This window comes from Perca fluviatilis, chromosome 20, assembly GCF_010015445.1.
Source record: "Perca fluviatilis chromosome 20, GENO_Pfluv_1.0, whole genome shotgun sequence".
In the NCBI taxonomy this organism is placed as follows: domain Eukaryota; kingdom Metazoa; phylum Chordata; class Actinopteri; order Perciformes; family Percidae; genus Perca; species Perca fluviatilis.
This window is the reverse complement of record NC_053131.1, coordinates 11,465,396-11,487,361: the sequence shown is the minus strand read 5'-3', so window position 1 is coordinate 11,487,361 and position 21,966 is coordinate 11,465,396. Positions and strand designations below refer to the sequence as shown.

Here is a 21,966-nt window from a genome sequence, read left to right as displayed (position 1 = left end):
CGTCTCCTTAAGTCCTCTAATATTTCCTCATTTATGTCATCAACACATCCATGATTCATGGAAATGTTGTGTAAATCATAACAAGCCACAAAGAATGCTGCGACTTTTTGAGGACTGTACTGTAAAGTGCCTCCTGATCTATCCAAACACCTGAAGCGCATTTTCAGTAATATTTCCTTTGTAATTATGTATGGTTTGCAAAAATGGGAACTGCTGCATCCATTTAGATGAGAGAAGTGTATGCGCGTTGTGCACACGCTACATTATGGCCAAGCATGCGCCCCTCAAATAGCATCTGAATAAGGCGCTACTGACTTTAGACTAGTGCCACTGACTTTAGACCAGGATTTTCCTGGACTGTGGCGGAATTGTTTTCTGAAACTGCAGAATAGCACCAAGTAACGTTTGCGCGAACCCGCCCTCTTTTTGGAAGCTGCCCCTCGGGAGCGCAAATACATTCCCTAATTTACCGACGTGCGTCTGTGGAGGGAAAAGTCCGCTGTGCGTCGGGTGCAAAATAGGAATGATACATGCGTCGGTGTACAAAGGCAATTGCGCTGAGTGCAAGATAGGGCCCGGAGAGTGCCTAGACCCCCCTGGCTGCAAAATAAATTTGCTGCCAATAGGGGGTGTCTAGATTTCTAGGCTAAACAAAAATAGCAAACTGTATTAAAACATTTCCAGTGTAACATTTTTTTTTTAAATTCTGTTAGTTTTAAAAAGTTAGTTAGCGATGAACTCATCTTATCATTATTATAATATATAATAATTACCATATAATCATGTCAAATATTTGCTACATTACTCTAAAACAAACAAATGTGAAATAACATTTACAACACATACAGCAATACTGAATTATACAGCGTGCACGCACATGAACATTCATATTTATGTCTTGTCACTTTTTATGTTTTTGTCACTGGAGCTCAGTTCAAACATCGTCATCCATCGCTTCACTACGATCTCCTTCTGGATCCTGAAGCTGGTGGATTTTGATGAGGTTGGTTTTGGGCAAATGGCTGAAAGACACGAACCACGGATAACATTTGATCAGTCATCAAACATTACTGACACAGTGAATAAAGTCTTTGTAAAGGCAAAGAGGGACAAGAGGAAATGCCAAAGTATGCAGAAGAATATGCCAGCTGCAGCGTGGCACCGTGATAATTAAAACATTATTCAAATGATTTCTTTATTAAATTAGTATTTAAACGATTCAAAAAAAATTGATAAAGGACTAATAATAAATTATTAAATTATATATTTTATATAATTGAAATAATAATGTATAATGATAGAAAGAGCTATTGGTAAGTAACAAATAAAAATTCTAAAACTCTTTAAAAACGATTCACAAATCAGTTAAAAATGCATAAAAAAATACACAATTTAAAGACAGAAAATTTAATTGGAAGAATTAGAATTACTTAAATTTGTTTCATTGCAATTAGTCACAATTAGACACACAATTTAAAAATCTATAATTGATCCTATGGCATGCTTTAGCCTCCATACTGGAAACTGTATTGTAAAAATTGTAATAGGGAAAGTTATGTAAAATGTAATGGTTCAGCATGTTAAGGACAGCATGTCAACAGAATCAAACATCAAAAAGAGCGCCACCTGGTGGTGAGGGGAGTAACGAAGATAAACTGTCGAAGGTGCTGCCGCTCTGACAACTCCAGGAGGAGATCCAGAGAGATTCTGCGATTGTGCATATCCTACATACAAGAAAAAGGTTGATCAAAGTGAGTGAGAGCCAAACTTTCATTCATCTTTTTACACAAATTGTGTGCATTTCTGGTATTTCTGCACGCTCACCATGTAGACGTCGAACTCATCGAGGCATCTGAAGGGTGATTCGGTGATCTCCCACAGGGAGAGCATGAAGCAAACGGTGGAGAAGGAGCGTTCACCACCAGACAGTGACCTCATGTCACTCGCACCATTATCCTCCCTGCCCGGAGGTGTCACCTTCACGTGTGCCACAACAGGTTTGTGTATTACTTGTATTTTTATTAATATTTTCATAAATCAGAACAGAAAAATACTTTGCACATCTATAACTTAAGACAGGTGCGTCGGAAAGGGCCCTGTAGGTCAAAAGTTGCAAAGAAAGTCCCGCACTCTGTCTAACTAGCATTTTTGGGGCATTTATGAGTAAAGACAGGAAATGATGGGAGATAGAGGAGGTGTGATATGTGCACTTGAACCGAGTATGTTGCACTTACATAGTCACCAGGATATCCCATCTTACTTTAATATGTAACTGTGTTTAGGTCCCTAAACACCGTCTTTTAGCTTCAATATAATGTGATTTGGTATAACTGTAATTTGCATTTCAAAATACTCATTGATTCTATTTCCATTATTAAATAAAACACACAACAAATGTGCTACACAATAAATGCTGTAAAACAAACAGAACAAATTTTCGAAGTAACGTAAAAAAAAACATAAAAAATAGACTTACCGAGATTGAGAGTGTCTCATTGTTGTGATCAAAAATCATAGAGCCACAGCAGTTCATCTTTATCAGAAAGTTATTGAAGTATAACTTGCATCTGACCGAGAGGGACCTTTAGGAAGAATAAGAAGACAAAAGCTGGACTTTACACTGCCAGCTAAACACTACAATACAATGTATTTGTGGATTGTTTTTCAAACTTAGTAGACCGGCATTTACCTACGCATTGTTTTGTATCTGCTCTGCCTGTCTGACATGATGCTGTCGAGTCGATCGATGAACCTCCGCAGATCTCTCACTTGGTTGGTTTTCTCTTTGAAGAGAGTGAGGGCCTCAGCGTACTCCCTAATGAGGGCAGAAAATGAGATAGCCTACATTTGTCTGATTCCAGCCTTCAGTGTGCAGGTGTAAAACGAGGCCAGAAGATGATTTGGTGATGCCCAACGGGCAGATCGGATTGAAGTATAAAGTAGGAAAAACTGTCAGTGGCAGAAGAAATCTCTTTAAAATAAGACAGAAGTAAGCTAGAAGGCTCCTCTGACTCTTCTTCTAACTAAGACAAACTAAAAAGTCTTGCTACAAACACTAAAGGATCTAAGATAGCTAATTAGCTTAGCTGGCCTGCAAAGATCACGTACGCTGAGAAATAATTTATATCAGGTACTATTTAGATCCTTTACTTAAGTAAAAGTAAAAATTCCACACTGTAAAAATACTGCATTACAAGTAAAGGTTATGCATTAAAAATGTTACTTAATACACTTCAGCAAAAAGTGTACAAAAAGTATAAAAAGTCATTAAATTCAATTTTATTTATATGTAGTATATATTACTGGTGCAGTAATGTGTAAGCAGCATTTCATTATTGTATAGTCGGGTGAGATAGAGCTCCTTCATTTTATACACTGTTGGGTAGTTAGTAATCAATAATAACGCATCACATTTTGAGCTCACCTTTATTTGTAAAGTAACTTGTGATTACAGCTCTCACCAGTGATGGAGTACTCGAGTCCTGGACTTGTACTCGAGTCGCTATTCTCCGGATTCGTGACTCGACTTGGAAGTGCCCACTGATGACTTGGACTTGAGGATTTATGAAATCAGACTTGAGCATTCATGAGATCGGACTCGGTAGTTGGATGAAGTTTCTGACTACTTTTATGTGCACTAGGCAGTGATGGAGTACTCAAGTCCTGGACTCAAGACTCGACTCGCACTAAAACTCCGGTAATGGGGACTTGACCTGGACTCTTCTTTGGTGACTCGGACTTGGACCCAAACACTGGGGACCTGAGACTTGACTCGGACTCGACAGTTGGTGACTCGACTACAACACTGGCTTTCATAATGTTTCGGTTTTGTACTAAATACAGCTAAAATGATTCTGTTTTCACTCTGACGTAACACCTGTGTTAATAGAAAGCGTGCGATTTCTCACCTGACCACCTGCTCGTGCTCGCCGTGGTTGCTCTCGTACACCTTGAGTTTCTTCTGCAGCCGAGTGATCTCGGTGTCGATGCTCTTGGGGCTGCGGGTCACCTGCTGCCGCTCCGGACTGATCTCCGTGGCTTTGGCCACATATTCCTGCCATCACATGTGAGCTTTGATGACAATCTGACAGTAAACTGTAAAATCATCTCTGTGGTTGAGTTTAATAACTGCTAGCTGATCTGTACAGCTTAGTATAGCTAATAATCTATAGAACCTATACGGCTAAAAAAAAAAGCCTCAAATATATATATATGCCTGAGGTGAACAAAAACAGCTGATGGTAATCCGTGGAACAAATCAGGAGCAGCTCTTGTTACCTGTAACTCTTCTTCTCTTTGGGCGAGGTCACTTCTCATAGCTTGGATGTTGTCTTCATGAGCCTTCAGCTTGTTTTCTAAAATCTTAAGGGTTCGTTTGTGTTTGGCACACTCAGCCTCCAGCTTCAGCTGCTCATCCTTTTGGGTTCAACAAACAATAATAATCAATGTCACTATCACTACAGCTCACATCCTCCAAAAGAATAACAGTGTTGTCAAATTGAAAAAGCCTTTACGTTCAAACAATCCACAGTTTAAACATTCAGTTAACATCAAAACTACCGAAACGCACCTGCAACAGCAGCATCTTTTAAATTTCTGAAACTATTTTTAACCTCTAAACAAAGTGATAGAACAATGCTCTACTGCACCATTAACGGCTCCGTGTCGTCAGAAAGCTGATCAATCCGATGTCTAACAGAAGAGTACTTGGACTCGATGTCCTCGGCCGTTTTCTGATGATTGTCGAGCTCCGTCTTTGCCTCATGTACGGTCAGCTTTTCTGCCTCGATCTTCTGTCGGTTCTCTTGGGCAACTTCTTCCTGCAAGAAGTACGTTAAGACTTTACACAACATGTGGTAGGATTTATGTCTGTTTGGAAAGGGGGCACAACTAAAAACAAAATGATCACCAAGGAGCTGACGTCATCGATGTGCTCCTCGCCAGCATTCTCCAGCTCGGTTATTGTCGCCTTGACTTGATTCACAGAGACCTGCATTGAAAACATGAAAGAGAACAGAATTTGTTGTTTCAAATAATCATGCACGGCATCAATATTAAGGCTGCACAATATATCGTTTTTTTTATCGTCATCAACTGCTGCAATAAACACATCGCGACAGGCAAGACGCTCAGGATTTTTTTGTGTACAATATCAGTAGAAAACTGTGCTTTAAAATGTAACTTTTTTTTTAATGGTTCAATTTGTTTAATTAAAGAATGTTGGAAATTATTTCCTTTCATTTTTTTTTTATTCAACAGGCAATTTGTTGTATTTTAGCAGAATACTGAAAGCAGCAGAAATGCAGACCCGAGTATTCTTTAACAACTATTTTCTATTCATCGCAAGTAATATGGTTATCACAATGTTATCGCATGTTTTCCTCATATCGTGCAGCCCTAATCATTATAATCAATCTTTTTTTACCTCACAAAAAGCAGAAAAAGAAGCAGAGAGAAAGCAACAACAGGAGGGATACAAATGAAAATGCACAGTCAGAAGAGAAGACTGAAATGTGAAGCTAACAGCATTTCTGTTAAGGGAAACCAGCTGCTGGTGCACATCCTGCGAGAGTGCGGTTCACTGACCAGAGTCTTCTTCAGGGTCATGATGGTGCTGTTCAGCTCGCTCTCCATGCTCACGATGTCCTCCGTCACAGAGGTGACGTGGAGCTGAAACCTGGACAGCTGAGCCTGGTGATTCTCAAGGTCAGACTCCAGCATACTGGGACAGGAAGCATAGATTTTTTCTTTTTTCTTTTTATCTCAAATCACAACTCCACATAGTCATACGTTTACCACTTTTGAGAAAACAAGAGTCACAATACACCTCTTCTGAAAACTTATAAATCTTACAAACTCTGCTGGACAGCAAGCAGAACACATTCCCATTTCACACAAGAATAAAGCTGCCGTATAAAAATAAAGTATTTCACTCAGTGTAAGCACTTTAAACATAAGATAATGTCGATAATATCACACAGTGTTTCTTAACTTAAGGGAATAGTATGTTATTTTGGGAAATATGCTTGTTTGCTTTCTTGCAGAGACTTAGGCAAGAAGATTTCTACCACTCTCATGTCTGTACATTAAACAAAAAGGCATATTGGTTATCTTAGCTTAGCACCGCTAGCCTGGCTCGGATTAAACAAACACCAAAAGCATGTTAATAGATAGAGCCAGGCTAGCAGTTTCCCCCGGTTTCCAGTCATTAGGCTAAGCTAAGCTAACCGCTGATGGCTGCTGCCTTGTATTTAGTGAACAGACATGAAAGTGGTATCAAACTTCTCATCTAACTCTCGGGAAGAAAGCAAAGTGTATTTCCCCGACAGTCAAACTGATCCTTAAAATAAACGTATTTAAAAATTTAAATGAAAGGTCAAAGGTTTAAAAATAGTTTTCATTCAAAATCAACTCGCAGATCTTTTGTTGTTTGGTTCAACTTGTAATATGCTCCTTTTTCTGTAGTTAATGATAATCTGGCAACAGTGAAAGTATCAGATCTGTTACTTAAGTAAAAGTACTAATACTACACTGAAAATACTTTAAGTAAAAGTCCTGCATTAAAAACCTTACTTAAGCAGAAGTATGTAAGTATAATCAGCTAAATGTACCTAAAGTCCTCATTGTGCAGTAAAATGTTCGTTGTCATATATATATATATATATATATATATATATATATATATATATATATATATATATATATATATATATATATATATATTTTATTCTTATACTGCACTGTAAATTTTATTCTTGACTTTGAATGTTTTTAAATTGTTTTTAATTGTTTTCTGAATGCTCTTTCATGTTTTATGTAAAGCACTTTGAATTGCCCTGTTGCTGAAATGTGCTATATAAATAAAGCTGCCTTGCCTTGCCTTTACCAGAAGCTGCTCCTAAAATCCAGGTCACTTCCAGCAGCTGGTTTAAACTTGTGTTTCAGGTTGGATTTTTTCTTCCCCCAAACTATAATTAGTTTAGTTTAGTTCATTATAAGGATCCCCATTAGCTGACGCCTAGGTGACCAGCTAGTCTTCCGGGGGTCCAAAACAACAAATTAAAATCAGACAATATTAAAACGGACAATATTAAAACATTTCATGACATATAACGGAAAAAAGAAACATACCACACTCTATCAAGTATAACACAAAATAAATTAAATATTAATTACAGGGGTGATAGAATGCAAAACCGATTTTACCCTGTCATAGTTGAATAACGACAGTTCGGTGGGTAAATAGGACATACATAGAAGCTCAAAGTCCCATTGACACCCCTTTACTATGAAAATCTCATATTTTGAAACTGCCGCTGAAAACGGGCGAATCCCAACAAAGCTGGAAGTTGACGTCAACCTCCCAAAAACCGGAACCTTTGTCAGCCCATGGGTGTATTAAGAGAACGGTCACGCCCCAACATTTACATAGGCTACACAACTGACCTGAGATCAGTTAGTTTTCTGAATCTAGCTAGGTCACGCAGATCTCTGTTATTCCATTACAAAATTCACTTCTGAAACTTTTTTATGCGAGAAATCAACCATATAAAGCTCAAATATGGGCCGCTTTACGAAAATGGATGGCTATTTGTAAATTTTCTCCGACGTTTTGTGTTGAGTTGCGTGCCGGTGTTGGTGCTGCCTGGGTTGCTACATCGCCGCCCTGACCGCAGTGTCAGCGAGCTTGTTACGCCCGCAATCTTTTACCGCAGCCCGCAGGTTCCAGTAAATCTTATAATGGGTATGTGTGTTGAGTTATTTAAACAAACAATCGGGGAAATAAACGCCTCTTGTCCGCGAGTCTCATTGTTAGAGCCGCGGTGAGATGGAGTCCATCAATGAGAGCTAGCTAGCCTCCTCCTAACTCTGACATTCACAAAAATACATTCAATTGAAATCCGAAATCGGACAAGTGTTAGCTAAGCTTTGTAAGACCTTGAGGAACCTATAATATTCATGCCGTGACGAAATTAAAACTGTAAATATACTTTAGTTATGCGAAAGTGAGCAAGCTGCGATATTTCCCCATTGTAATGAATGGGACATATAGCAAGCAGCTGCTCCACCTACAAAGACGCCTTGCGTTCATAAAAATGCCTTAAAATCAAATCGGACACAACGGTTAGCTTTATAAGACATTGGGGAATGATATTGTATAAGTGGCGTGACGAAATTCAAACTGTAAATATAATTTAGTTATGACGAAAGTGTAGCTAGCTAGCTGCGGTATTTCCCCATTGTAATGAATGGGACATATAGCAAGCAGCTGGTCGTCCTACAAAGACGCCTTGCGTTCATAAAAATGCCTTAAAATCAAATCGGACACAACGGTTAGCTTTATAATACATTGGGGAATGATGTTATATAAGTGGCGTGACAAAATTCAAACTGTAAATATAATTTAGTTATGACGAAAGTGTAGCTAACTAGCTGCGGTATTTCCCCATTGTAATGAATGGGACATATAGCAAGCAGCTGCTTTCCTACAAAGACGCCTCGCGTTCATAAAAATGCCTTAAAATCAAATCGGACACAACGGTTAGCTTTATAAGACATTGGGGAATGATGTTGTATAAGTGGCGTGACGAAATTCAAACTGTAAATATAATTTTGTTATGGCGACAGTGTAGCTAGCTAGCTGCGGTATTTCCCCATTGTAATGAATGGGACATATAGCAAGCAGCTGCTTTCCTACAAAGACGCCTCGCGTTCATAAAAATGCCTTAAAATCAAATCGGACACAACGGTTAGCTTTATAAGACATTGGGGAATGATGTTATATAAGTGGCGTGACGAAATTCAAACTGTAAATATAATTAGTTATGCCGGCAGCTGGCCGCGGAGCCCCGTAGTGCAGTATCCACAAAGGGTGACTTTGCGCTGGGTATGGAGCCCAGCAGGCTGCCGCTTTCTCGTCAGACTGTGTGGAGCTCCTAAAGTCCGACACGTCTTACCAAATTTGCAATTAGCCATCAATTTTTGTAAAACGGCCCATATTTCAGCTTTATATAGTTGATTTCTCGCTTAAAAAAGTCTGAATTTGGTAATGAAACATTGCAGTGTCTGGAATATGAGATTCTGTCGCTTCTCTAATGTATGTGTATTGGGGATTCGCTCAACCAATCAGCGCGCGTCTCTAATGTCTGCATACGGCAAGTCGCTCAACCAATCAGCGCGCAGCTCATCTAAATATTCATGACCATACCATATTTGGAAGAAAAGCTCTTGTTACAAATAGGGCCAAAACACAGGGATGCATAAGGGCCAGTAAAATATCAACCAGGCCATTTTCAGCCCAACCAATGTTACATACCCCATTAGGAGACCATAAGGAACAGTGTGAAATACCCTATAAAATCATTCTATCACCCCTTTAAATATTAAATAAACAATTAAATATGTGTACGTGGAATTTTTTTCTCTTCTCCTTTTTTCACAGATTATGTTTTTTGCACATCAACTGACATAAAAAATAGCTTTGTTACCTTATTTCAGACTCGAGATCCCCGCCAAGATATTTGGCCATGCTGATGTCAGAGGTGTAATAACGGTTTGGGTACACCTGATCTCCCTCCACAGTGAAGGCTTCACGACAGTTTTTAGGAGGCCGGCCTTGCTGCATGACTCTCCTCGCTTTTTCTTTTTCCTATGATAAAACACAGGTCAGATACTTCATCAATCTTAAAACAACTATGTGCGATAATCAGCATCAAAAGGCATTAGTGCACACACTTACTTTGATTATGAGAATGGATTCTATCCCCCTCATATCAATCAGGCAGTTGATGATGACGGGGCTTGACGCTGTGATTATGTCCAGTACGGACGGATATTCTTGATTATGTGCTTTCCTAACAAAAACAATAGAGAAGAAAAACAAAATGTAGCTTTAAAATGTGTCAGAATTTTAAAAAAAAGTCAAGAAATCTGAAATGCTGCTGCTGCTGACCGTCCGTGAATGTTGTAAACTTTTTCAGAGAAAGGGCTGACGATGATCTGTGGCCTGTTGCCCCTTGGGTAATATTGAGACATCATCTCCTGCAGGACTGCCTCGTCTTTGTAGTTGTCACAGCAGAAAGCCTTCATGAAGCTCCGCAGACAGCACTCCACGGCTACAGCCAACATGGGATCCTTCAAACTGATGCACGCCCCTGAGAGCAAACACACTCTGTGTAACAACAATATGTACAATTTAACAGAATTTTTCACTGCAAATGTATGAACTAAGAGTAACTATCAATAATCTATATGGCCGTTTTTAAAGTATAGTGGGTCATTTAAATCTGTTTAAATTACACTTTTACAGATGAAAGAGCAAATTATTCAGTTTTAAGTTTGATATTTTGGAAAAACACTTTCATTAACTTTCTGGACAGTATTTAGATGACAAGTTTGACTATCAAACCAATATGAGGAAGGAGCCAGCAGTCAGTTAGCGTAGCCGAGCATAAAGACTGGAAATGGGGGAAACAGCTAGCATGGCTCTCTCCAAGGCAACCAGACTGACGGGATACGTCCCAGGTCCTTAAATTGCATCCACGTTTCCTTCACTTGCTTCCCATCCTCGTGTCTTAGTCCGTCCCACCGGGGAAGCATTGGAGCACATTCGAGGAAATAATGCAAGCAAAGAGGAAACTAGGAAATGTGTTGTTAAAGGGGATGAGACGTCCTTTCCTCTGAAGCGTTCTAGAATTCATCCGCTGTATTGGTGGAGTTAGCAACAGCTTTCAGCTGCACGGCTTCCGGGAAGGCTGCTCTCGTGCATCCTTGCTCATAGCTCCTCAGAGATCCCTCTTCAATCCTCGATCCTCGCTTCTCGGGGCAGGAATAAGAGCTTTGAGACAGCCTTCCCGAAGGAGGGCCAGAGCGACTTCCGGTTCAAGCAAGGAGCCAGGAGATATCAAATAAGTGACTGGGAAGTTACTGAGGAAGATACTGCTCCCGGCCAATAAGTAATCCAGCTCAAAGTCCCCCGTACTACTACAACATGTCACTTTTATATCACTTTTTGTACAGATTAAACAAAGAAGATATGAAGTGCTAATTAGCAAGCTTTAGATGTGCTTTGACATAGTCAGGCTAGCTGTTTTCCCCAATTTCAAGTCTTTATACTAAGCTAAGCTAACAGTCTGCTGGCTTTTGCTTCATATTCAACAGAAAGACATGAGAGTGATACTGATCTTTTCATTTAACTCTCAGCAAGGAGGCAAATAAGCATATGTTCCAAAATGTCAAACTATTTATTTAAGTACTAAGTAATGCAGATAGGAAGTCAAGCCAGCAAAACACTAAAAAAGAAAGTCACCTATCGGACCAACGGGTCTCTTAAGAAAACGTCCTGTGGCGTACGCCTGAGTAATTGCACCCAGCAGGTCAGGTACATGATCTCCAAACCGCTTCAGTTTGTTTGATCGACTGGCGAGGACCTGATTCTTCCTCCTCAGTTTGGACTCGTACAAAACCTGGATGTTTCTTTCCTCCAATCTAGTCAACAGGAACAGAGCTTGGTGGGGAAATTTCACTGCACTGCAGATAAACTGGGCTCTCACTCAAGTTTGATTCAATTGATGTGAAAGCAAATATCATTTCTTGTACCTCAGCTTGTCCCGTTCCTCCTTTCCTTTGTAAAGTGCCTGATGTTTGTTTTTGATCTCTTCATTCAGCTGTGAGCAATTTTTCTCAAGCTCTGCAAGCTGCTCTTTCAGACTGGATATTTTCTTCTGCTGTGCGCTATATTCCGTCTCTTCCTCGTTGTTCAGGCTTGCACTAAAACACAGTGAGGAAAGAATAACATTTCAACTGAATGTATGTATTTGTATGAAGGTAAAGATGTCATTTAACCTTTCTACTCCCCTACCTTGTTTTTGCCTTTTTAATTTTCTCCTCGAGAAGGTTTTGCTCCTGCTCTGACTGTTTGAGTTTGTTCAGAGCCCGAAAATAAACGAGCTATGGGAAAAGATCATGCCACTTTAACCAATGTAAATGATGTACACTTGGTATATTAGGTTATCATATTCCCCAATCAGTACCTCCTGTTCCTTGTGAGCTTTGCTGATTGCCTTCACTTGCTCTTTCAAATTCAGATTGTCCTCTGATAGAGACTCTTGTTCCTTTTTCATGCTGGTAACTCTGCTTTTGATGCACTGAAGCTTCTTTTCTACTTGCGTGACCTTAGTCTGCGTAAAGATAAAAAAAAGAGCAAATTAATCTTTAAAGACGACGTCTGAAAATCAATTACGTCCAAGTTGTTTTTTTAAAGCTACAGTGCGTAGTTTCTGTCGCCCCCCATGAGGAATTCTAAGTAATGACAACAACACTGTCGAAGTACCCACATGACGCAAGCCTTCTGTGATCGCCCACCCCCCCCTCCACCCAGTTGCTTGTAACCAAGGAGGACACAGAGGATTAAAAAACAAAAACACAATGGACTCTTCAGAAGAGGTATGTTTATGTCCTCTTTGTTAAACGCATCACTCGAGCTGATGCGCGTAAATCGCCGGACTACACCATTTTGTAAATGTAGCCATACTGAGAAATACAGAGAAAGTTTTATGGAGCTGATGGGTTTAATTAGCTTTGTATTAGGGCTGCACAATTTATTGCAATATTATCGAAATCCCAATATGGACTTAGTACTACAGACTAAAGAAAAAATCTTGGTACAGATGCTCACAAAAATCACACTATAATAATTTTTTTTTTATTTTATTATTTTTCAATGAAAATAAGGAAACTGATAAAAAAATTATCATTTCCTCCAATATCGAGAATAATCGCAAGTGTCTTGTCTTATCATGTCTGTTCAGCAATTGTGCACTACAGCTTTAAGGACAGCTGGTTCATATGGTGGCGAAGGTTGGAAGGTTTGAAGAAGGGCAACAACAGAACAGGAGCACTTATGACGCACCTGACAGAGCTGAAGGTTCTCCTGATGTTTGTAATTATTGGCTTCGTTTTGAACGTCCTCCTTTAACTGCTGTACCAACTGCTCCTTCTCTTTGACCTGAGAGTGATACAATTTTTTTTTTAAAAAGATCACATTCATCTCATTGAAAATTGTGAGAGAAAAAAGAAAATGGATTATTTAATTTAGTTTCTTCTTTCTTGTCATATACTTCCTACACACTCTTTAGAATTTATAATAAATACATGTTTTGCTCTGTTTTGAAAGAAACAGGGATAAACTCTTACCAAACACCAGGCCATTGCTTTCTTCAGATTCTCCAAAACCACCTTTATCTCACTGAAGGACGGCAACTTTTCATACCTCTCTTTCTTCTGCAGAAACTCTTGCTTCAGGTCCTTGAGAGACTGGAAACAAAAATGTGCGAGACAAAAACAACATACCGTACGTGTTAAATTATTCATGCACAAACTAATCAGCAGGCAACCAAGAGAGTAACTTTATCTATATACAACACCTTTCAAAATAGAAGTTACAAAGTGCTTTATGGGAAGAAGAACAAGAGAATTGATTGAACAAGCAGGATCCATTGTACAACCAACGAAATAAATGGAATGAGACACAGGAGGAAGCCAAAGAAAACACTTGTTTTGAGATCAGTACTCGGAGAAGATCTGTAGCACATGAAGCTCTTAAACTTAAGATAAAGTAAAAATAAACACCATACTAGAGATGTTCCGATACTGGTATCGGAACATCTCTAGTATGGTGTTTATTGTCTCCGATACTACCTAAAACGCTGGTATCGGTATCAGGAAGTAGTGGAGTGTATGCACCGATCTGATACCACATAATAAAGCCCTAAAGATGTGTCAAACCATTCTGAATGAAGTATTGTGGGCGCTGCAGAGATGTCCTGGCCTACAAATCATATCCTACAGACTAAAGAAAATATCTTTGTTTGGCAAAGATCCTCACATAAATCACACTTCATTTAATCACATTTTAATTTTTTTACTTTTAATATTTTTTAAAGAAAAGGAGAATAATTATACAAAAATGATCATTCCCTCCAATATCGTGAATCATATATCAATTGCAATATCAGTCAAAATAATTAAATATTTTTCTCATATCGTGCAGCCCTAATACCAGAAGTAAATATAGACATTTTCCAATCTCAATAAAATGCCTTGATTGACAACATCAAGAATGTACTTCTGTAAATCACTGAACTGATGCTGAAAGAGCTGATGTGATAAATCATAAATACAGTACCTCCTCTTGTCTCTCAACCTGCTGTCGTGTTACTGTTTTAGTGAGCTTGATGTGGACGTAATCTCTCCTCATCTGTTCCAGCAGAGTTGCTTTCATGAAGAACTACAAACAACAAGTGCAGAAAAGAGGCCACAAACATTCGTTTCAATATGATCAAGGTAACTTCTCTCAATACAGAGGTTATTTTAAGATTTGAAGTTCATGAATAAAAATGGCGGTGGTGCACCTTATACTTGTCTGATTCACTTTTTGAATGCAGGAACTGCTTACTCATTTCTTGGTTGAGAATGGACACCGGGTTATCCAACTGGGATACACAAAGCAAATGTTCTGCTGAGGCTTTCAGGTATATTTATGTTGCAGTTACTACATTTAAAATGTCAGAAAATGAAATGAATACATTCACTGGAAGTTAAAAAGTTGCAGAACAAAAGAAATTTGATTATTTTTCCAGAATCAGAAACAGGTTTTTTCCCCAAGTAGCTTTTCACATATAAGGAATTTCTCTACAAAACAGTTAGCAATAAACGCAGTAAGAGAGAAGAAAAACAAGTTCTGCAAGAGTCAAGAATCATAAATATAAAATAGAAATTTGCGATAAGTAATATGTAAAATATATCCGTTTTAAACTTAAAAGAGCTGTACAGTGTTAGTACCTGGATGTTAAAGTGGTCCAAAATGCCGGTCAGCTCCTCCTTCTTGTTGGAGATAAGTTGTCCTGAAATACAAGATCAATACAAGACCTTTTCGGTGTTGTAATTGTAGACGTCCCTAAGCACTCGTCTTACTGCCGGTAGCAGTACATAACCCATGTGTACTACTGTAGACGTTTGGTATCATTTTGGGCATTATTAGTGGGGTAACCTATGAAATACACAGTTGGATCCATTAGCGCCTGCACTAAGCTATTCAGCTGATAACGCTAACTCTCCCAATGTTCGACCCAGGTGAAAAAAGCTTCTGGGGGGTTGTTTGGCTCGAGGTCATGGTGCAAAGGACCCTAGTGGGTGAAATTACTCCGAACCATCACTTTAAGTTTAGACACCAAAATGACTAGTTAAGATTAGAAAAATAGATTGTGTGTATGTGGCTTGTTTAGTCAGAAAAGAAAAACAAATAAAAATCTAAATAAAAAAAATAAAAAAGAAAAGACAAAAAGACAATAGACTGTGGTTTGGATTAAAACACCGGTCTCCTTAAGTAGTACTACCGGGACACAAACACGCGTTTCCTGGGTGAAAGCCAACGGAATGGAGCCAATTAATGAAGACCTTCCTCCACAGTGCTGAGGAGGAGGGTCTGGCAAGTCCACAGCGCATTCTGGGATGGGAGAAAAACGTGATCTGGTTTATTGACAATTTTTTTAAATCAATCATAATAGTCTTGGGCGACGCATAGTCATATGCAAAGTAGCCTCGGGAAGGAACTTGTTTTGGTGGAACGTGTACGGCCGAAAAGAGGGACATCCGGCGGACTTTCCGACGGAAGCGGAGCAATCCCGGAAGTGGAACGTCCAAACGCAAACTATGCAGAGTCTGAGGTGAGTCAGTGACACCACGCAGATACCCCTTACTTACAAAATAACTCAGTGACATTTACAACTTGTAAAAAACATCAGTCCAAGTGTGAATTTAAATACGTCTCACATTTACATTCAACAGTGTCATGCATATAAAATTCATGCATGCAAGTTTATAGAGGAATGTTCCCAACTGAGTAAAGAATGTTTACAGATTGGAGGGATGAAGATCTGATTGAAGTGTTTTGTCTTTTCTCGTAAGAGTGTGTGGTGTATCTGACATTTTAGGAAGGTTATATAAGAGCTGGACATCATCTGTGACTCCGGAAAACTAACCAGATTTGCTCTTCAGTCTGCAGTTTCGAGATCCATCACTAAAGATCCGGTGCTCGATGGAGATACAGTCGCCATAGACGTCCCTTTTATAAGCATCTGGTCCTCTGTTTTTCAGCTTTATTGTTATATCTGCAGCACTAGAGAGCAGATAGTACTGTTATAATATGGTAGGACCAAATTACAGCGTTTCCAGCAGCATTATAAGGATACTGATTTATTTGTCTTTAAGGAATCTTTCTCACTGGGTGTAACATTGTGACTTACTTCTCATTGGTCTTCACAAAATCCTTCAGAGACGCTCCTCTGTTTGTGACTGTGGCTTTTCCACCGAGGCCTACAATCAAAGCAGTCAGGATTGCACTTTTCCCACCTGGGAATCAAATTAGAAACAACAAAGACAAGGGATTCAATCACTGCATGGAAAGCAAACCACAGACTGTACTGGCTCAAGGGCAAAACTAAACATTTTATGTAAATAAATACATAGATAGAATCACCTGTGTGCTATTTTCTCTCCGCAGATACATTCATTTATGCAAAAGCATCTTTAAATATGTAATGCCCAATCAAAAACAAGGCACTATAATCTTTTTTTTTTTTTTTATTCCTTATTCACGTTCAATACTTATTTAAATAACTTATTTATCTATTAGTTTATTGCATTTTTTTTCTATATAAAAACAGAAAATGATGTACACGTGTTGTGCTGTATTATGGAAACCAACTGTGATCCCAATAAAAATTTAAATAAAAAACAAATAAAAAAATAAGGCTGATCTGTGTGTAATATTACTATGATGCAACGAATAGAAACAACAAACTGACTAACAACATTTTATTCAGACACTAATTATTCTAATGATCTACTAAGAGGGGACAACCCTAATTATGGGCAATTAGAGCTGAAACGATTAGTCGATTTATTTGTTAGTGGACTGACAAAAATATTTCATAAAATAATGATAATCGGTTAATCGTTGTAATTTTTCAAGCAAAAAGCCAAATATTCCCCAGATCCAGCTTTTCACTTGTGGAGATTTATATTAATATTATTTTTGGGGGGCATTTGTATGCCTTTATTAGATAGCCATAGTAGAGACATGACAGGAAACGAGGGAAAGGTGAATGTTGACATTTTACAAACCAAACTATTAAGAGTAAATGGAAGAATAATCTGCAGAATAATTGATAACAAAAATATTTGTTAGTTGCATGGTTGATACACTCTGTAATTAAGTCTATACTAATACACAACAGTTACAGTTACAGTAGACTCCTCTTTGTTAAAATCAAATACAGTCTTATTTATTTCACCAAGGAAAAACAGATTATCAAGTTGCCTTGGATTTGAAGGAGTACATACTTGTGACACACAAGCCAAAAACAATAGAAGATCACATGATATTTAGAAACCCGGTTCTTACTTCCATTGTTGCCGACGATAAAATTCACATTGGACCCAAACTGGAACGGACCGAGCAAATGGTGACACATGAAATTCTTGAGAGTGATGCTCTCAATGACGCCGATATCTCCCTAAAAATACATGTAGAAAATAATATTCAACGGTTAATGAGCTGGAGAGATTAGTAAAGACAAAGAATTTGTGCTTGATGGGGGGGAATGACTCACTGTGGCAGAGGGAGTGAGGCTGCTGGAGGAAGATCTCTGATGCTTCCTATCATCTGGTGCATCTTCCATACCCACAGCTGTCACTCTGCGGCTCTTGACAGCTGTCGCACCACTGATCACTTTCAGTTTCCTCTTACTCATTTTGAAACATTAACATCACTAGAAATAGATTTAAGAGAAAGACACTAATTTCAGTTATTATTTCTTTACTATAAAGACACACTGAGACTCTTTAGGCCACACTATACCTTTAAAGTCAGGGTGTGTATGTAAATGTATTTTTTTTTTTACAGTTTATTGTTCAGTTTGTAGGGTTGCAATTTATTACAGATTTTTCCTCTGTTTGAGTTGTGTGGTGTTGTAAGCAGTGGTGGAAAGTAAGATTTGAAATGGGATTGTATGAGGTAGGCCTACTTATTCATGGTCAGTGTATTACCTAAAGTAGAGTATTATTAGCGCATTACTCCAGTTTGGAGAAGCAGACACTAGTCCCAACATAGAAGCTAAACAGCAGCAGCAGCAGCTAAACATATTTTTGTGCCACTTAAAAAAAGAACCACCTAAAAAAAATATATATATATATCAATATCGGTTTAAGTATACACTCTATTTAGAATATTTTCACCACTTAACCTTACCGCCTCAGTTATTTTGTTTCTTTGTTCCTAACCATTTTACACACAATACTATACACAATACTATACACAAACTAACGGATCGAGGCAGCGGAACAGCAAATCCTGTGTCCTGCAAGGTAAAATGACTGTTTTTGTCAAATAAGTCTGGTGGCTTTAAAGAGAGCATAGATTAGACAATTTCACAGGGGTAAACATAAACATTGTAAATGGCCCCCAAGTTGATTTCCTGTGTGTGAATGACATCAACTGACAGAAAGTTAACAAAGGGCCCGGCTGTTGCCTAGCTATGGAATTCCATTGAAAAGGTCCCCCATGTAAAGGGCTGTCTGACGCAGGGCTGGCGATTGCGATTGCCTAGTTCGCCAAATTGGTGGGGGGCAGGCACCCTCTAGTGGTGCCCTTAAGCACACATCTTTCTCTTAACAACACTGATTAACGAAATAAAATGAAATAAAACCCTGGTGAAATAAAAAAAAAACAATGCCGATGTTATGGTTGCGTTGCAAGGCAATGGGCACATTCAATCACTCAATTCGTGTCTCGATTAGAATATCGATTCTCAAAATGAAAAGGTCCAAACTGGTGCACAGGGACAAAAATGAAGAAAATAGGAGGAGGAGAAGAAAGCCCAGTATAGAGGTATATATTTTTATCTCAGACATTAGTTCTAAAGTTTAATCAAAATTGTGTTCTGTGTGACTGTTAATGGTTGACGTTTCATTGCTGGTAGAAGCTAGCTATCACTGCGTGCTCCACTAGCACTAGCTAGAATAGCAATCTTTTCTATTCCTAGTAAACTTGCTTGGTAAATGGAGCTAGCTAGCCTGATCAAAACTTATTCAAGAATGTTTGACAGATGACCAATATTTGGAAGCACGTTCTCATGTGTCACCATTTCTCCAAGCAGTATCACTAGTGATATAAACATACAGAATAAGATGAACAGACTGACACAAGTTGACACATAGCTATAAGTTCATTTTAACTATGTCACACATAGGATTCTTTGGATAAACACTTTGGTTGTGGGCTATCGTTTACATAGCTTAATCACACAAGCTGTCTTTCACAAGCAACAAAATCGTTTTTAAAAAAGGAAAAAAAAAAATACTGTTAGCCTTGTTAGCCAAACTGCTTTAAGGAGTAGCCTAGCTAGTGTTTTCTTCTCTCTTCTCATTTAACATTTGTCTAGCCTTCCAGCTAGGTAAACATTCAAAGTAATCAGAGAAAACATAGTGATGGTGCTATGAGTTGGAAAGCTGTGGCATGCTTGGGAGACATCAAGCTATTGAAAGATTTTGCTGACAAATTCTATTCTATCTTAATGTAGAATCTGCTACGAATGCATCCACATATACATTGCCTGGATTGTATTTACGGTCATGTAGTAGATACAGGTGAATACACGTAGTAAATGTAATGGTGTTGGTGATGAGTGGTGTTATGTTATGCTAACATTATTTTATATTTTAAAATGTCCAGATGCACTCCAGAAATTTCTGCAGAGACCCTCACCTCCTGAAGAAAGCTCAGCTGATCCCCCAGGTTAACCTCTCTCTGAACCTTGTAAGTTTGTTTATTTATTATTTATTTATTATAGTTACTGCTGGTAGGAATAGTATTAGTTTTATTAGTAGAAGTAGTAGTGGGCTATAAATGCATATTAATAAAGCTATAATCATCTGTTATAGTTCAAGATTATGTAAATACACTCAATATATGACCTCACACTTCCATTCATTGTGAAACTACAACTTTCAACCTCATTCTCGACCGTTTCATTAATTTGATTGAACTCCACTGATCTGGTTAAACTCTATGCTTGAGACACAGAGCCTGCAGCAAGTCTATTTAATAATCTTTATTTGACTGTACACTTACAAAACAATGATTTATTTACACCTAATGCCAATTTCAAATGTTTTAATAATTGTTCACTCCATTAAACACCACTGATCTTGTTAAAAAAAAATTATGATTTAGATGTATTTGCTGCCTGTTGTATATGACTCACAAGATCAGTGATAAATCTCAACATATGAACAAGAGAGAAAATCTGTCAGTGTATTGCCATAATGTATCTGTATTAAAAGATTAACATCAATTTTATGTATTTGCCTTCAGGTGAAGGAGCAACAGACACAACCGGCCCTGTTTCTACACTACAGCCTGCAGACACCCTATCCTCCACAACAAGTTCTGATATCCATGAGTCCGTCAGGGGAGAACCTATTGATCCTGCTGACTGGCCAACCCTGTCTGACACGGTGAGGACTGAATTAGTCAGTAGAGGACCATATCATACCAATTCAGAGTTCACCTTTCCCAAACAACAGGATGGATGAAGGTTAAGTCTTATATTAATTTATTTGACAGGGACAGCGCAGAATGTATAAATGAGGGGCACATTAAAGCCACATGTTGTTGGAGTTTGTAAAGTTCCAAAGTTACTAAAAATCAAAATGTTCTGAGACCATTATATTGCCTGTTGTTCATATATCAAATATAAATGTACAACATAGTGTACCTATAATGTATATTAGAATGATTACATGGAATGGATGTGGTTTAAAGTGGCCCTAGGTGGTAGGCGCAAATCTCAGTATCGCCTAGGGCAGCCAATGGGCTAGAGCTGGCCCTGGTCTGATGGCAAGGTAATACGGTAAAAACTTTCTAAATAGTGTAGCCTACACTTAAACAAATACCAGCTTATGGTTGCAAGTTTGACGTTTCTTATGTGTTTTAGTGTTAAACTGAGGGAAATGACAAAAAAATAAAATCTGAGGTTGTCATGTCTGCCAATGTCCATCCTGAGGAAGATGCAGACTTTAAATACCCACCGATTCTTGATTTATTTTTGACAAATTGGTCATACAATATTATTGTCATTAATTATGTCCATTAAAGCCCTAAAGAAGTTATTCAAGTTCTTCCTTTCGTGAAACTGAGTGATACTTTACTTTACACTTACTGAAGTGTAAAAATGTGACGTCAGACCTACTGCAGGGCAACGTTTAAAGATAGCTGCTGAATGAATAGTTTATAAACCACGCAATTACAAAAACTGGTTTCAACAAGTGAGCGTGTGACATAAAAAGAGACGTGAGCTTTTTTATTTTAAGCCAGGAAGCAACGTCCTGAAACCAGCAGGCTCAACTGTAGCAGGTGTTATTGACAGCTGCAGATACTAATTTATTGCGGGGTTTGTGTTTCCAACTGTTTTCTAACGGATTCGATTAAGGCCTTATTTAACCTATTTCAAAAGTTTTTTTGTGTGGATATAGATATATGATATAGTTCTGAATCACTATTCTCAGTCAACTAAGTTATGATATATCTAGATAAGTTGACATGCTGTGTTTTCCCACGACTCAGCAACATTTAAGAAACATTGGAGTCTGTGACGACGTTTTTACATGATTTAAGACCAAAGTACAGCCACTAAAAAGCAACAAAAGAATACAAAACACTTCAAACTTCAGGTAAACTTTAGCTTTTTTGGACCACAAACAAATATGACAAGCTTATTATAGACTTCGCCTACCCTTGTTCGGTGTGCAGCCTGCAAAAATAACATGGGGGGACAGCACAGCGCTTCTAAAGACTTCCTGGTCAGTGTTGCTAACTGAACTGCAGTTGTGGGTGTTGCCATAGAT

General features: G+C 38.4%; 1 protein-coding gene across 2 annotated transcripts; it reads right to left on the bottom strand.

Moving 5' to 3' along the window:
• Positions 1-780: 780 nt before the first annotated feature.
• On the bottom strand, positions 781-21,951 carry smc6 (structural maintenance of chromosomes 6). Of its 2 annotated transcripts, XM_039785941.1 has the most exons (27): positions 21,855-21,951; positions 17,673-17,831; positions 17,465-17,576; positions 16,305-16,410; positions 16,041-16,177; positions 14,842-14,903; positions 14,412-14,492; positions 14,186-14,287; positions 13,195-13,314; positions 12,911-13,006; positions 12,033-12,179; positions 11,861-11,949; positions 11,599-11,769; positions 11,309-11,487; positions 9,953-10,154; positions 9,740-9,854; positions 9,489-9,649; positions 5,587-5,722; positions 4,910-4,990; positions 4,650-4,820; positions 4,279-4,416; positions 3,909-4,054; positions 2,690-2,815; positions 2,477-2,582; positions 1,825-1,977; positions 1,627-1,724; positions 781-1,022 (listed from the first exon to the last, which is right to left on the bottom strand). In XM_039785941.1, the coding sequence occupies exons 2-27, from the start codon at positions 17,811-17,813 to the stop codon at positions 935-937; spliced, it is 3,264 nt and encodes a 1,087-aa protein (XP_039641875.1). In that variant the 5' UTR covers positions 17,814-17,831; positions 21,855-21,951; the 3' UTR covers positions 781-934. The 2 variants fall into 2 exon arrangements, 1 of the variants encoding a protein (XP_039641875.1); XR_005637354.1 differs by lacking the exons at positions 781-1,022; positions 1,627-1,724 and having other exon boundaries at positions 1,836-1,977; positions 2,694-2,815.
• Positions 21,952-21,966: the final 15 nt, after the last annotated feature.